The sequence below is a fragment of the Barbus barbus genome (genome assembly GCF_936440315.1).
Source record: "Barbus barbus genome assembly, chromosome: 6".
In the NCBI taxonomy this organism is placed as follows: Eukaryota; Metazoa; Chordata; class Actinopteri; order Cypriniformes; family Cyprinidae; genus Barbus; species Barbus barbus.
This window is the reverse complement of record NC_136734.1, coordinates 2,484,399-2,499,994: the sequence shown is the minus strand read 5'-3', so window position 1 is coordinate 2,499,994 and position 15,596 is coordinate 2,484,399. Positions and strand designations below refer to the sequence as shown.

General features: G+C 35.6%; 1 protein-coding gene across 1 annotated transcript in view; it reads left to right on the top strand.

Moving 5' to 3' along the window:
* The window catches only part of LOC306871632 (ras-specific guanine nucleotide-releasing factor RalGPS1-like), a 122,299-nt gene that overhangs the window by 11,420 nt on the left and 95,283 nt on the right, over nt 1-15,596 (top strand). The window contains exons 2-4 of the mRNA XM_079419693.1: nt 3,159-3,298; nt 8,014-8,118; nt 9,803-9,853. Of these exons, the coding sequence (XP_079275819.1) occupies nt 3,242-3,298; nt 8,014-8,118; nt 9,803-9,853 (213 nt within the window). The 5' untranslated portion in view covers nt 3,159-3,241. The remainder of the gene's footprint in view (nt 1-3,158; nt 3,299-8,013; nt 8,119-9,802; nt 9,854-15,596) is intronic.

Below are 15,596 nucleotides of genomic sequence, written 5' to 3'. Positions count from 1 at the left end.
AAAGCAGCTGAATAAAAGAAGTGTTTGTTAAAATAATAAGTTTATTGGTAAATAACCAGTTTCCAAGAAAGTTTTAAACTTTCATAAAACGAGACAAATATAGACGTAAATGTAGTAGTTTAGTTTTAACCAAAATTGACCGGATTGAAATTGAAAGGTACATATGCCAAAAAAATACTCTTATGCATTGAGCCCGCTATACTATACTATGCTATGCTATACTAAAATATACTACAGCATATCACCATATGCTGTATTACTATACTATCACTATTTACACTACACTATACAATAATACTATACTGTACTAGACTATACTATCGTGCATCGCCATATGCTACACTATGCATACTATACTATACCATGCTTTACGGCACTGTACATTAGTATAATATACTATAGTATAGTATATCACTATATTCTATGCTATACTATACTATGCTGTACTATACTATAGTGTTTCACCGTATTCTATATTATTCAGCGCTAACTATATTAAGATATTGTATTATACTATTGTATAGTAAATCACTATATACTATACTACACAATACTATAAGAAATACTATGCTATACTATACTACAGTAGGTGTACTGTATTTGGTTTAAGGATGGAGCAGGTGTTCATGCTCGATTTAAACCCTTCAAGTGAAGTTCATTCTTCAAGCCTGTATTGTGAAAAACAATAAAAATCAAGGCTCCCACTCAATCGGAGTGGACTAAGTGAAAGCGGGAGATAAACTAATGTGCGTCTCCTTGGAAACACTTATTAGCTTTCACACCCACTCTGTCCAGATGGCGTCTCAAACGGGTGATGTCAGACAGACTGTGAAAGAGAGCTCGACTGCTGCGCTGGTGATCCACTGTAATACTGATGTGTGAGATGGTATTATCACTGACTCATGGGGGATTACAGTGGCTGATATTATAGGAAACGCTTTCAGATTCTGATCAGACAGCTCTGGTGCGAGAGAGATGGAGGGGGGGTGTTGAACGGGTTACAAATAGGAGCAGAGAGAAATGTGAGCCATCTCAAATTCAGCTGAATCGAGAAGACTTTGTGATTCACCCTGATTGTGTGCCGTCCAGGGTCACACTGGAAAAACTGAGATTATTTAAACCTATACTGTTTTCACTCAAATTATTATGCTTATTCTTTAATTTGTAATGAATGTGAGAAAAGCATGCAAAAGGACCTCTCAAATTCACACAACACATATATACAGTAGACAAATATCCTTTTCCGTCTTACATGGAAATGAGTTGAATATAGATGTGAATTAAGTGATATAATATTAAATGGATGTTTGAAACACAGCTCTTCTGATAAAGCAACTACTGTAGTAGAGTCATTTGTAGTTGTGTGCTGCCATCTTGTGGTATGGCTGTGTTGTTTTCAAATTCAAGTTCTGAATAGTTATGTTCAAGTATATTTTTGTATTTTCATGTGTTTTGTAATGGTATTTTTAGTATATTATTTAGTATGCAACATGAAAGGCACATTATTGGCACAAATGATGATTTTGTTGAAATTTCAACTGTGGTATTTAAATCCTTAAATGTTTTTGTTTTTATAATGCTGATCAGTGAACAGATTTGATCATGCATTAAATAGACTACCATTCAAATGTTGTTAGTAAGAGTTAAATACTTTTATTCATTAAAATTGATCAAAAGTAAAGACATCAAAGAATCCTGCATCACGGTTTCCCCAAAAATATGAAGCAGTTCAACTGTTTTCAAAGTTGATGATAATCAGAAATGTTTCTTGAGCATCAAATCAGCATATTATGATTTCTTAAGGGTCATATGACACTGAAGACTGGTGTAATGATGCTGAAAATTCAGCTTTGCATCACAGGGGGGGAAAAATACAATTTACAATATATTCTAATAGAAAACTGTTATTTTAAATTGTAATATTTTGCTGTTATTATAGTATTTTTGATCAAATAAGTAGGATACAGTCTTTGTCAGACTTAAAGAAACACATGAATAATCTTACCATCCCCAAACTTTTTACTTGTTTTTGGGCTCTCCATAAAGGTTTTTAAAAGTTATGTTGTGCTGTCAAATCAGTAGATTGATAATGAGCCAAAATGTGTGGATTTCACATTGAAAAACTTCCATAAGCTATTATAAGAAACTCATATGGCCACGAGAGGTCATCGCAGCCCCTCTGAGTGCTTTGGCTTCAGTAACGGGTCAAATTAGGCTTTAATCTTTTTATGCAAGAGGCCATAATATGCACTTTCATAGTGGGTTATACATTTAAAATATTAGTCAGGGATTCTTGCATCAAAAACACAATCTGATAGCATAACAAACACAGTGAACTAGATATTCTTGAGAATTTTTTTGAGAGGTTAAACGTGTTAATCAGACTGAAGATGTTTGATATGTAAATATGGGTGGTCATATGTTAATGAGAACATAAGCATGATTTCTGTCAAATGTTTTTGCAGTTTATTTGCTATAAATTCTCTGGTTGGCCAGACTTAAACTTGTTTATTTCATAAAGGAGGCAGTTGACGCTGCATGTGATCCGTTTGTTGATGCACGTCGTGTTGTGAAATGTTTGTATGCAAAAAGTCAGAACATAGCAACAGCTCTGTAGTTCAAATAGAGTTATATGAGATCTTCTTGATAAAAACTCACACAGTCGGAGCTGAGATTAAAAAGCTTTCATTTACAGCTACATGTAAATGCAATTTCCTGATTCTCAGACCAAAGCGGGGTCGTATTGCTAATGGATTGGCTGTTTGGGATCTCCAGTTGAGTGTGGAGAACTTTCCCAAAACCCATTAAGTGTTTTGATCGATGTGTGAGTGATCCGAGAGGATTTCCATTGTAAAAGCCACATTCTTTCCTATTTGCTGCGCTCTTTCCCGGTCCGGCGGTTCATTGGTCAGTCAGGTATGCTGGGGCTTCCTCTGGCCATCTGGGAAAGAGAGCAAACCGAGTCCCTGTGGAGCTCCTCAGACGTTTAGCATCAGTTTTTCTTACGAGCACACACACATAGACCACCAGGCAAATAATTGAACCCACTTCATCTGTAACCGCATGAACTCCCACGAAGCACTGCATTTGACATTGCGTCAGATATTTTATACAATGTATGTATCTTAATATTTTGATGTCTCTCTGTCTGTCTTCAGGTATGGATGATATGTCATATGTGGGGTCTGGCTGAGGGCCGCTGTTGCCCGGGCGTTTGAACCCCATTGGCTGATTCTCCAGCATGTACCGTAGAAACGGCCTATCGGATGGCACCAGCATTAGCTCCGCCTCCTCTGAGGTAACTGCTCCTCCTTTCTTAAAAATTCTAATATAATAATATTTTGAAATTAACTGATAAATAATGATTTACTCATCATTGGGAATAAAATGTACTTATTTCAGCAGTATGACAGGATAGGATTTATTTTCAGTGTTGGAATAGTGATTAATTATAACCGTATGGTTCTTTAGTGACTCATGCACAAGATTATTACAGCTAACTAAAACCATAAAAAACATTTTCATTACTTGAAATAACATAAACACTAACTGAAATGGAATATTTGAAACATTTATTTTATTTCAGGTAGTTGGAAAAGCAGCATTTCTCATTTTCATTTAGTTGAAATAAAAATGAATAAAAACTATACATAGACATTTTCATTATAAAAATCAATAACTAATAAAAATGACAAAAAGACAGCAAAAAGTAGCTCTCTGCTTATGTACATGGGGATTTATATATATAACTACGTATGTGAACACGTGTTAAACGCAAATAAGTACTGAAGCACACATAATTGCTTCATTAACTTATTTACGTCACACAGTAGATGATCTTGGGAGTCAGGAGAAGGAGTTTATCACACTGAGCATCATCAATGTCTCAAGCACCTGTAACCCTGGTAGGCAGACATTTCTATGTTTTGTACATCTATTAATATAATCTATTATTATCTATCTCTAACACTAGCGTTCTCTATTCTTTTTCTATTCTATCTACTTGTTTTCTTTTTTATTTATTATAAAAAACACCTTGATTGGAATACTGTGTTAGACTAACTGGACTCACAGCACTTACATGTTATTGCTTGCTTCTGTTGTCCTTATTTGTAATTCACTTTGGATAAAAGCGTCTACTAAATGACTAAATGTAAAAAAAAAAAAAATGTAAGGATAATGTACGATACTTAATTTAAAAAAATTTAACAATACCAGCCTTGTGAGTGCTCCATGAAGAGCGTCAGGCGTTTCTATTTACAACATGTTTTTGAAGCGTTGAGCATTGTAGCCAATCACAGACAAGTGTGTTGAGCATGTCAATGCAATGGCCAATCAGAGGCTTTTAAGTTATAACCGCTAAATAAATTTGTTCAGGAAAAGCTCAGTGGGCTGTTTGTTAGTTCCTTTTTCGCCGTAGCTATCAAAAGTGCAAAGATGATACACAGAGGCATTGTCATGTTAGAATAGAAAATGGTCCTGTCCAAACTGTTGCTATAAAATTAGAAGAACACAATTCCCTAGAATATCATTATATGCTTAAACATTAAGATTTGTACTCATAGAAATTACTAAAGTAGTCAAACATGTTCATTAGAAGGGGGTGACCCAATACTTTTGGCAATATAATGTATGTGTGTATATACACTCACTGGCCACTTTATTAGGTACACCTTGCTAGTACCGTGTTGGACCCCCTTTTGCCTTCAGAATGGCCTTAATTCTTCGTGGCATAGATTCAACAAGGTGTTGGAAACATTCCTCAGAGATTTTGGTCCATATTGACATGATAGCATCACGCAGTTGTCGGCTGCACATCCATGATGCGAATCTCCCGTTCCACCACATCCCAAAGGTGCTCTGTTGGATTGAGATCTGGTGACTGTGGAGGCCATTTAAGTAAAGTGAACTAATTGTCATGTTCAAGAAACCAGTCTGAGATGATTTGAGCTTTGTGACATGGTGCATTATCCTGCTGGAAGTAGCCATCAGAAGATGGGTACACTGTAGTCATAAAGAGATGGACATGGTCAGCAACAATACTCAGGTAGGCTGTGGCGTTTAAACGATGCTCAATTGGTACTAAGGGGTCCAAAGTGTGCCAAGAAAATATCCCCCACACCATTACACGACCAGCACCAGCCTGAACCGTTGAGACAAGGCATGATGGATCCATGCTTTCATGTTCTTTACGCCTAATTCTGACCCTACCATCTGAATGTCGCAGCAGAAATCGAGACTCATCAGACCAGGCAACGTTTTTCCAATCTTCTATTGTCCAATTTTGGTGAGCCTGTGCGAATTGTAGCCTCCGTTTCCTGTTCTTAGCTGACAAGAGCGGCACCCGGTGTGGTCTTCTGCTGCTGAAGCCCATCTGCTTCAGGGTTCGACGTGTTGTGCGTTCAGAGATGGTATTGTAACGAGTGGTTATTTGAGTTACTGCTGCCTTTCTATAATCTCTAACCAGTCTGCCCATTCTCCTCTGACATCAACAAGGCATTTTCGTCCACACAACTGTTGCTCACTGGATATTTTCTCTTTTTCAGACCATTCTCTGTAAACCCTAGAGATGGTTGTGCGTGAAAAACCCAGTAGATCAGCAGTTTTTTAAATACTCAGACCAGCCCGTCTGGCACCAACAACCATTCCACGTTCAAAGTCATGCTCGGTTTGAACTTCAGTAAGTCGTCTTCACCACATCTAGATGCCTAAATGCATTGAGTTGCATGTGATTGGCTGACTAGCAGTTTGTATTACCAAGCAATTGAACAGGTGTACCTAATAAAGTGGCCTGCATGTGTGCGTGCATGTTTATGAGGACACAAATTTGTATAATGACATGGGTATGACAGAGGTATTACAATATGAAGGTGGTTTATGAGGACACTGCCTATGTCCCCATAATTCAAAAGGCTTAAAAACATACTAAATGGTGTTTTTTTTGAAAATCTAAAAATGCACAAAGTCTCCTGTGAGGGCTAAGTTTAGGTGTAGGGTTGGTGTAGGGCAATAGCACACACAGTTTGTTCAGTATAAAAACCATTACGCCTATGGAGAGTCCCCATAAACCACAAAAACCAACGTGTGTGTGTGTGTGTGTATTAGCATATTAGCCCAAATGTACATATTCTATGTATTTTTATAGATTTTAATTATATTATAATATATAAATATAATTATGTGCCTGCTAAAAATATGGAACATCTCTGGAATCATATGAGAATCGGCGACTTGCCACTGAGACAAGGCAGGATCCATGCTTTCAAACGTAATAACGATCTCAACACACATGGTTAAAACTGTGTTGTGGTTTTTTTTGTTTTGTTTTTTGTGTGTGTTTTTTTGTCCTCACTTACGTTCTCTGATGGTTTATGGGTTTGCAGTGGAGCATTGCATTGCTCTAATGAGTGTTTGACCCTGAATGACAGGCGGTGGGAATGAGGTAGTGCCTCTGGCATCTGCAGACCCTCCCGGCCCTCTCCTCATTTCTACTGCCATCCCTTTCCTCACCTCTGTTCACCCCTCATTACCTGACTCACAGTGGCACCACCAACCCACGACCTGCCACCCTCTGTTATCTACAAACTGACACGCTCCTCCACTTACAAAAGTACCATGATATCAGATGATAATGCTGTTATTTACATACATGCACTACTGTTCAGACGTTTGAGGTTGGTAAGATTTTGTAATATTTTTTAAACAAGTCTCTTAAGCTCACCAAGGCTGCATTTATTTGCTCAAAAATACAGTAAAAATAGTAATGTTGTGAAATATTATTGCAATTTCAAATAACTGATTTCTATTTTAATATATTTAAAAAAGTAATTTATTTCTGTGATCAAACCTGTATTTTCAGCATCATTACTCCAGTCTTCAATCACATGATTCTTCAGAAATCATTCTAATGTACTGATTTGCTGCTAAAGAAACATTTCTGATTATTATCAATGTTGAAAACAGTTGTGTTGCATCATATTTTTGTGGAAATAATTTTTTTCAGAATCCTTTGAATAGAAAGTTCAATTAAAAGCATTTATTTGAAACTGGAATATTTTTCAAACTTTATAATGTCTTTACTGTCGCTTTTGATCAATTTAATGCATTGGTGAATAAAAAAATATATTCCTTTCAAAAAAATCTCATTGACCTCAAATTTTTGAACGATAGTGTACCATAATGATGAATAATTGACTTAAAATGAGCTTGAAAGGTTCTGTAACTTCAAAGTCTGATAAAATCAATGATATTGTAATTATCGTAGGGTTTTCCATTTGTGTTTTTGTTTTTTTTAAAGTAATACCATGGTACTTTCTTTTTGTAAGGCTCCATGTTTTTTGTCATTCATTGATTGACTGAAAAGATTCTGTAACTTTAAAATCCGAAAAAATCCATGATCGCGTCCAAACCTTGGTTTTCCATTGTTCATTTTTATGGTAATACCACAGTACTTTTTTTGTAAGGCTCGGCTCTTTTTTTGGGGCATTTACACATCCAATGCATAAAAACATAAGACATATGCCCATACGCTCACAGACGTGTCCCGATGCAGATACTGTTATCATCAGATCAAAGATCCTTTCAATCGAGATCCAGGAAAGTTTTCATGGTTTTTCCAGCGCTGGCAGTCGTCCCGTGAGAAACATATACCACGTCTGCCATGAAAACCTCACGCTAACCCGACAACTTCGCTTTTCCATGGAAAGAATTGTGCTGTTTGTTTTTTTTGATCGGTTCAGCTGTGGCTGATGGTCAATACATGAGGGCCACACCAGAATAAATGAGGGATAATATATAGTCATTATCACAAATGAAACCCCAACCAGCACAATAAGACCAGAAACATTTAAGACGACAGTAAATGTGGTCAATTTTGATTCTTTATAGTTTATGAATAGTCATTGTTTGTGTCTCTCCCTGTCTTCTCTCTAATTGTTCTTGCATTTATGAGAATCTGTAATATTTCATGCTTGACGTATTGGTATCTTCATATTATTTCTTTCTCATATTCAGGGAAGTAACAGCTCGGTGTCTGTGGACGGCCCGAGTGCTGACTACGCGAAGAGCTACGATGCCGTTGTGTTCGACGTGCTCAAAGTGACGCCAGAGGAGTTTGCAGTGAGTAAAACTGTCAGCGGTGAAATTGATGCGTTCTCTGGTGGAAAACTGAGACGGCCTTTGGTTCTACGTCGTTTGTCTTGTCCTGTAATGATGTAGTCTTATTAGTAGCAGTCCTGGTCATTTGGGACCTTTCTGTTCGGAAACAATAGCTGCGGTCCAAACCGAGCGAGCAGCATCCTGACTGACACGGAGCCTCAGAAGCTCTCGATAGTGAGCGGCTCCTCTCACCACATCCCTGTGGAGACAATGAAAGGGAAAATACTTGTGGAGCAAAGGCTGTTGAAAACTCACTGTTGTGCGTTTTATATTGCTAAGGGAACATGTTTTAACCAGTCTTAGCTGATCTCCGGGCCTGGTCAAGCTGGTTTTATAAGGGTTTAGGGCACTTTTGAGTTGGTTAAAGCAGGTTTAAATCAGCTTACGCCAATGAACCAGTTTAGATGGGTTAGACTTTTTCTTATACATTTGAATTTTTTCTTTTAATCTCTTCCTTTTTGGTATGAAGCTGAGACCAATTAACCTGTTAAGATGGGGTTTATTTTCAGCAGATATTCTAAAATTATTTTATTTATATACATTAGTGCTGTCAAACGATTAATCGCGATTAATCACATCCAAAATAACATTTTTGGTTTACATAATATGTGTGTGTGCTGTGTATATTTATTTTATATATATATATATATATATATATATATATATATATATATATATATATCATGAAAAAAAATATTTATTAAAGTGGTTGCAATCAATTTATTTTATCTACATTTAAATAAACAGATTTAGTTGACTGACTTTCAACATATATTTTTTTATTAAATGTAGCTAAAATAAATTAATATATATATACTAATCACATCCAAAATAAGTTTTTGTTCACATAAAATGTGCATGTACTGTGTATATTTATTATGTATATATATACTCACATACAGCATATACTTGGGAAATATTTACATGCATATACATTTATATTCTTATATTTTAAATATAAAAATATGTTTAATATATAAAGCATAACATACTGTATAACATGTATGTGTTTGCATATATATATATATATATATATATATATATATATATATATATATATTTATATATATATATATATTTATTATTATTATTTTTTTCCCTTATATGGCACTTTAAAGTGTGCTCTATAAAAAAATATTGCCTTGAATGAATTATGAGTATAAGTATAATATTTAAATCAACAAAAGGTACGCATGATGCTGCCTTAAATAGAAATGGCCATCCCATAATGTTCCTACTTTTCAAAACAGTCTTTACATCTGAATTGCCCTAATGACACCTTAAAATAGGCAGGCAGGTAGGCAGCTCACTAGGATTTGGAACAGAGCTGATGATGTATGAGGCTAAATAACTTCAGAATAATTTACCGAATGCTAGTGTTGATTTAAAATAGGACTGTTTCCTGAGTTGGCCTGATTGTGGGATTTGAGAGAGTATATTACTTGCATCAAGGTCTTATTTGAAGGACCCCGTTGAACCGAGTTCCCTATTGTGGTGATTTTTATGATGAATTGTTCTTATTCGTTTTGTCCTTTCCCATAATGTACGCCATAACTCAGTGCTGGAAAATGAGCTCATGGCTAAGATTGCTCACTCTCATTCTGAGCGATGAAAATGTGATTTTATTTTTGTCTTTGTTTCTCAGAGCCAAATTACCCTGATGGATGCCCCTGTGTTTAAGGCCATACAGCCAGAGGTAAGACAGAGGTCACAGTTTTTGAGCCAGATACCTTGAGAAACCACTTCATATCATTACACGGTCACATTAAAGCAATTTTATTAATTCGTTCATTAATTAATTTATTTGTTTCATTCTGTATAACGATTGGTCACATTTCCAGCCATTCCAGATTTTATTATTTTATTTTATTTAGTTTTTTCAGTCATGGATGAAGATTTGTCACATTTTATAAATGTTAAAATGTAAGCTAATTATAAAATATGTATGTATGTTTATTTCTTTATTTTGGTCTCTAAGAATATTATTTATTTGTTTATTTATACAAAATGTTATTTTAAAAGTTGGTATTTATTTAGTTAGTTTAGTTTAGTTTTGGTTTCAGTCCTGGATGATGATTGGTCACATTTCCAGAAACTCTAAAGTACACTGTATTATTGTAATATTTATAACTCCTTTATACTTTATAATCCCACTATTATCCATTTAACATGGAAATTGAAATTCAGACAACGTAAACATTTTATCTGCATGGACACTTGTATGCTTTGAGCAGGATTACCTCACTGTCCTAAATGAGAGGAGCGTGCCTTTGTTGAAAATGATGCATTTCCCTCCATGTTAATAATATAATGGACGCATAAACCTACTACTTTGATTATTTATGCTACTATCTTCATCCCGGTGCTGATATTTAACAGCCATTGTTTTGATTGAGGAACAGCGGCTGGTAAAATACACACCCGAGTGCGTGTTTAGACAGTGGAAGTGCAGACTTTGCGAATTAAATGCCTTGGCAGAATATTCTAACAGTCTGGCAGTTTTTCATTAGGGATATTTATAAGCTGTTTGGGGAAGGGAATAACATTTCGGTATCAGTTGATTATCTTTGCTGTCGTAAGTGACAGCGAGAAGGAGGTCCGATTTTTCCTCAGAGCATGATGTAAAACTGTTGGAAAACATGCCGCTGGCTTACGGCGCTTGATGGATGAGACCACCTGTGACCCGCTTTCATTAGTTTTACCAGCTCCCCTTTCAATAATGCTCACTTCAGGCTGGTCATGAAGCACTGCTGTACATGCAATGACTGGTTTTTTGACTGGTTAGTGGCGTCTGAAAAATCCTAGACATTCAGTTCAATACAGCAGCATCTTCGAGATCTCTAATCAGTTAAATAGCAGAAGTTATTCCTCCTCCACATCATTAACAACGGCCCTATATTGTTGAACTAGTGTGGTTCAAACGACGGAGATGTTCGGGAAGCAGTCGTAGTAACTAGCTAGTTACGATGTTGTACAGAGAACATACCCCTGGATGATGATTGGTCACATTTCCCGTCACACTAAAGTGCACTCACTTGTCATACTATTTCTTTGAATCATGCATCCTCCATTTAACATTTAACAATTGCAATGCAGACCCTGTAAGCATTCTGTGTGCATGGACTGTTATATTACTTTTGTACTACTGTTTGATATGTCAGCTTTACAGGGTTAATTATTGCTTGCTTCGCTGCTCGAAGCACTGAGGGAACACACAGGATGACGTGATGCATGAGAACTCGCACATGTGAAGCCGATCACCCTGACCACGCATGTTTAGGACATCCTGTTACACACTCAAACATTGAAGTTACACAAATAAACACAAGACCTTCGTTTCGGTCTGTAAGGTTTCAGATGGAAACAAGTCTGAGGTTTTGTGCTCCTCATCCACAAAAATGCACACACAGACCTCGTCTCAGATTGCATGCAAATTGTGCAAGTTCTGACGGCTGTTTATGACTCTTGTTTTTTGGAACGAGCCTATAAGATGCTGTAATGTCTGCTTCTCTGTATGTGTTTGTACTCACATTTTGAGACGGTCAGTCTTTTGCACACTTTCAAACATCCAAGAGAAATGTCTTTCCTTACGGCATCGTACAGGCAATATGTGACATTTGCATGTGTATATATACATCAGATATACAGTATAACAGATGCGAGTGAGATATAGTTGTGTGGATTTGACTGGACGTATTTGCTGAGGTCAATCAGCTACATCTGGAGTCCAAACTAAAGAATCGAGACTGATTACCTCAGCGCTGTGTTTATAGCTAAACATAAACGCGCCTCATCATTTCTCTTTTGAATAGTGGAGAATTATGATGCCTAACAGAGAATTTGTAAACTGAGTCGCTCCAGCTTTAATCTGTCTGTCAGCAGGCCACAGATTCAAGCTTTCATTAGTGTCGTGCAGTGTCTGTGTGTTTAATGCATTCAGGCTTTAAAGGGAATAGAATGTTCCGGATTATGATGTGTAACTCAGTTTATAAAATCAATAAAAGTTGTTGACTGAAATGCAAGTCTATGGGGGAATCATTTGCCCAACAGTGATTAATTTTTAGTTCATAACAACCCTGTTGAAAAATCTTAAACCAGTCTAAGTCTGTTATTGGGCAATATTGGGCACTTTTCAGCTGAGTAAGCCATTTTTTTTTTTTTTTTTTTTTTTAGATGAAATTAAATAAAATATAAATATTAGATGAAAAACTTAAAAAAAAAAAAAAAAAAAAAAAAGTTGTTGCCATGGAAACTGACTGAAATAATAGTTGAAGTAGAAGTACTAAAATCTGAAATGGAATTTTTTTTTTTTTTTTTATAAAATTGACAAAAAAAAGCACAAAAACCAAAGTAAAAATTATTTCCAAATATATCTATATATACACACTGCCCTCCAAAAGTTTGGAAACACCCCTGGCAAAGTGTGGTTTTGGACGATATCAGCATAAATCCTTATCATTTTTTGGTGCAAATACATTAAAGCAACTTGACATTATCATTGAAGAGCAGCAATAATGGCAATATATATTATATATCAAAGCCAGACATGCCCCTTTGCCAGCTGTGATGCCTGGTTACTGGTTTAAACTTGGCCCTGGTTTTTAAAATATTTTTGGGTCAGCACACCTTAATACTGTAGCTTCAACAATTGATTGCCATTCAAAGTCAATGTTTGAATAAACTGACAGCTCGGATTATGCAGAGCTGTAATAGCTGCTAATGGTGGATATTTTGATGAAGCAAAAACAATTTTTTTTTTCTATTTATGAACTGTTTATGTAATAAAATATGTTTTCGTAGTTTGTGTTGTCCCTTATCAGTGCAAAATTACCACAAATGAAAAAGGATGCATGCCAATATTGTCCAAAACCTCACTTTTCTAGGGCATTTCCAAACTTCTGGAGGGCAGTGTATGTATATATTTTTCTAAACCTGTCAGTATCATTAAAAATATTTAAAAACAAGCCATAATAGATTTTCAATTACATTGTATTTTTCCATTTCAGATCTTTAATAATTTGCAATCTTTATTAAAAATAATAGTTTCAATCTTTCTTTAAAAAAGTTCAAGTTAAACTAAATGAAACTGAGAAATGTTTTTTTGGCAACTAGTTATATATTAAATAATTTACTATTTCAGTCATTTTTATTTTATTTCAAGTAATGGAAATGTTTTTATGGTTTTAGTTAAATTTAACAACCCAGGAACCTATTTAACAAATATTTTATTATAAAAGTGTGAACACATAAATGTGAAAATTCTCTTTATCCAAAAAAGCGCTATATTGTCATTTTTTCCATTCTTAATTCTACCAGAACCCCTCTTGATTACTGTATTTTTGTGGGTTTTTAGCTGTAATTAGAGTTCATTAATCTGTTTAATGGAAACTAGATTAAGAAAGCACTGGAAAAACTCCGGAACAGAAGGAGTTACGTAAAGTGAAGGAACTTTCTGTCATGTCTGTGATCCACCGTCGCTGTGAACCACTTTTCCATGTTTTTCTAGAGTCTGCTGTGGTGGGTTAATTAGTATCACATTATTCATTTTCGTTATGTTATTGTGATAGTTTTGACGATTGTCCTGAATTCAGATGTAAAAGTTGAAATGGCCCATAATTCCTTTCCTGACACTTTTACGCCGTCCCTCGGAGCAGTGTGACCTCTGGCCCTCCCCAAAGCAGATTCCCGCTGATGCAAAGGAAAAGAGGTAACCACCTCCAGCTGGGTCTGCTTTTGCCATCTTTGCCTCCTTGTTTACTCGTGTAAAGTCTTGGCTGAAGCGTGTAATCTGTAGGTGTTCGTGGCCTGACTCTAAACGAACTTTTACTGATAATCTCCTGCTATAAAGGAAGTTGACGTAAAGGTCTGACCGTCTCGCAACCTCTGCCTGTCGTCACTTTCCATTTGAGATAATGAATTTGCCTTAAAATTAGCCATTAGTGATAAAAAAAATGCAGTCGGTTCTGCAGAAAATCATGACCTGCCAGTATAGTGATGGCAACAGCCTTAAACAAAACTGTGTCTTTTTATTTGACTTCTGAACTATTATCAGTTACGATTACCTCATCTTTACCTACACATTTCTCACATGCAATTTAAGCTTTTATTATAAAATGTGGTGAGAGGGATTTTTTTGTAATAAATAATGAAATTGCACGTTCTCCTAAAAATATCTTTTCCAAAAAGAGAAAGATTTTACTTAATTTATTAAATATATATATATATATATGACATTTATGTGTTTGATAAATCTGATTAAGTAAATAAACTATGCAGGACAATAAATGAGATGTTTAAGTCCGGTGTTTGACTTTGATGGATCACACAAATGATTTCATTGTAGAACTGGATTACGGCTGCTTGTGCCTCGTCTTGTGAGCCATAAATGCCACTGAAATGTTAAAAAAGCACAGCGGTGATGTGAGGAGCAGGTGTTGGGACAGGAGAGACGGTTTTGTGGCCTTTCAGAATACCCACAGTGCTGTGGGTCCACTTTAGTGCCCAGCATTCTGGGAATGAAAGTTAAAAACAGGACCTTTGACCTCTCACATGTTTTGTTTTTAATTGGTTGGGTGTTTCTCAAGTGTTCACCCGAGCTCTTATGCCCACCTGCAGAGCCCAGGACTCCTTCACTTCATCAAACACTTCTGTGTTTGTTTTTTTCTCTTAAAAACGTCTGCTATCTGGCCAAACCCCCCCAAGCAGTTATGAAAAGTTTTATTGGAGTTTTAGGAAATTGCATGAAGATTTTATTAATGTAACATTTTCAGCAAAACCTCAGTATGAGAGATTCTGGTTTAATTGTGCATATTTCATATTACACACGTGTTTCTCGTTAGCCAGCTTATGTTCAGCTCCAAATGTGTATTCCCTTCATTCAGCGCAGACTAAAGTCTTTTCATCGCATCTTGTGTGGAGCATCTTTTGTTTGTATCATATTGTAAAATCTGATTGGATGAGCTTTGCTCAAAGTCATTGGAAAACAGCCACGTAAAGCAAACTCCACATGATTTTAAATTATTAATCCAAATCTACACTTTAGCTAATTAACTATACCATCTTACTTGAATTGATTTTTGATTATTAATAATAATTAAATGACATGTTAAATTATGTGTGTGCATGTATACTTTTCTAATTTACTTATTTAGTTTTTATTTCCCTATTTTCTAATTTGATGACTTTTTTTATTTTCTTATTTTGTCTTTTTTAACTTATTTTCTTATTAACTTATTTCCTCTGTTTGTTTGTTTTTCTTGTCAGGGAACACACCACATTAAATTTTAAGGCTGTGAGGGATGGAAATACAGTTTGCTTAACAAGTATCGTTGTGTACCTAATGTCGAATGAAAATATTACTTCTTCCCAAAAATGCTATTTCTTTAAATGGACTTACAAAAATAAGTGACAATTATCATGATCTTTGACCCTGACTAATG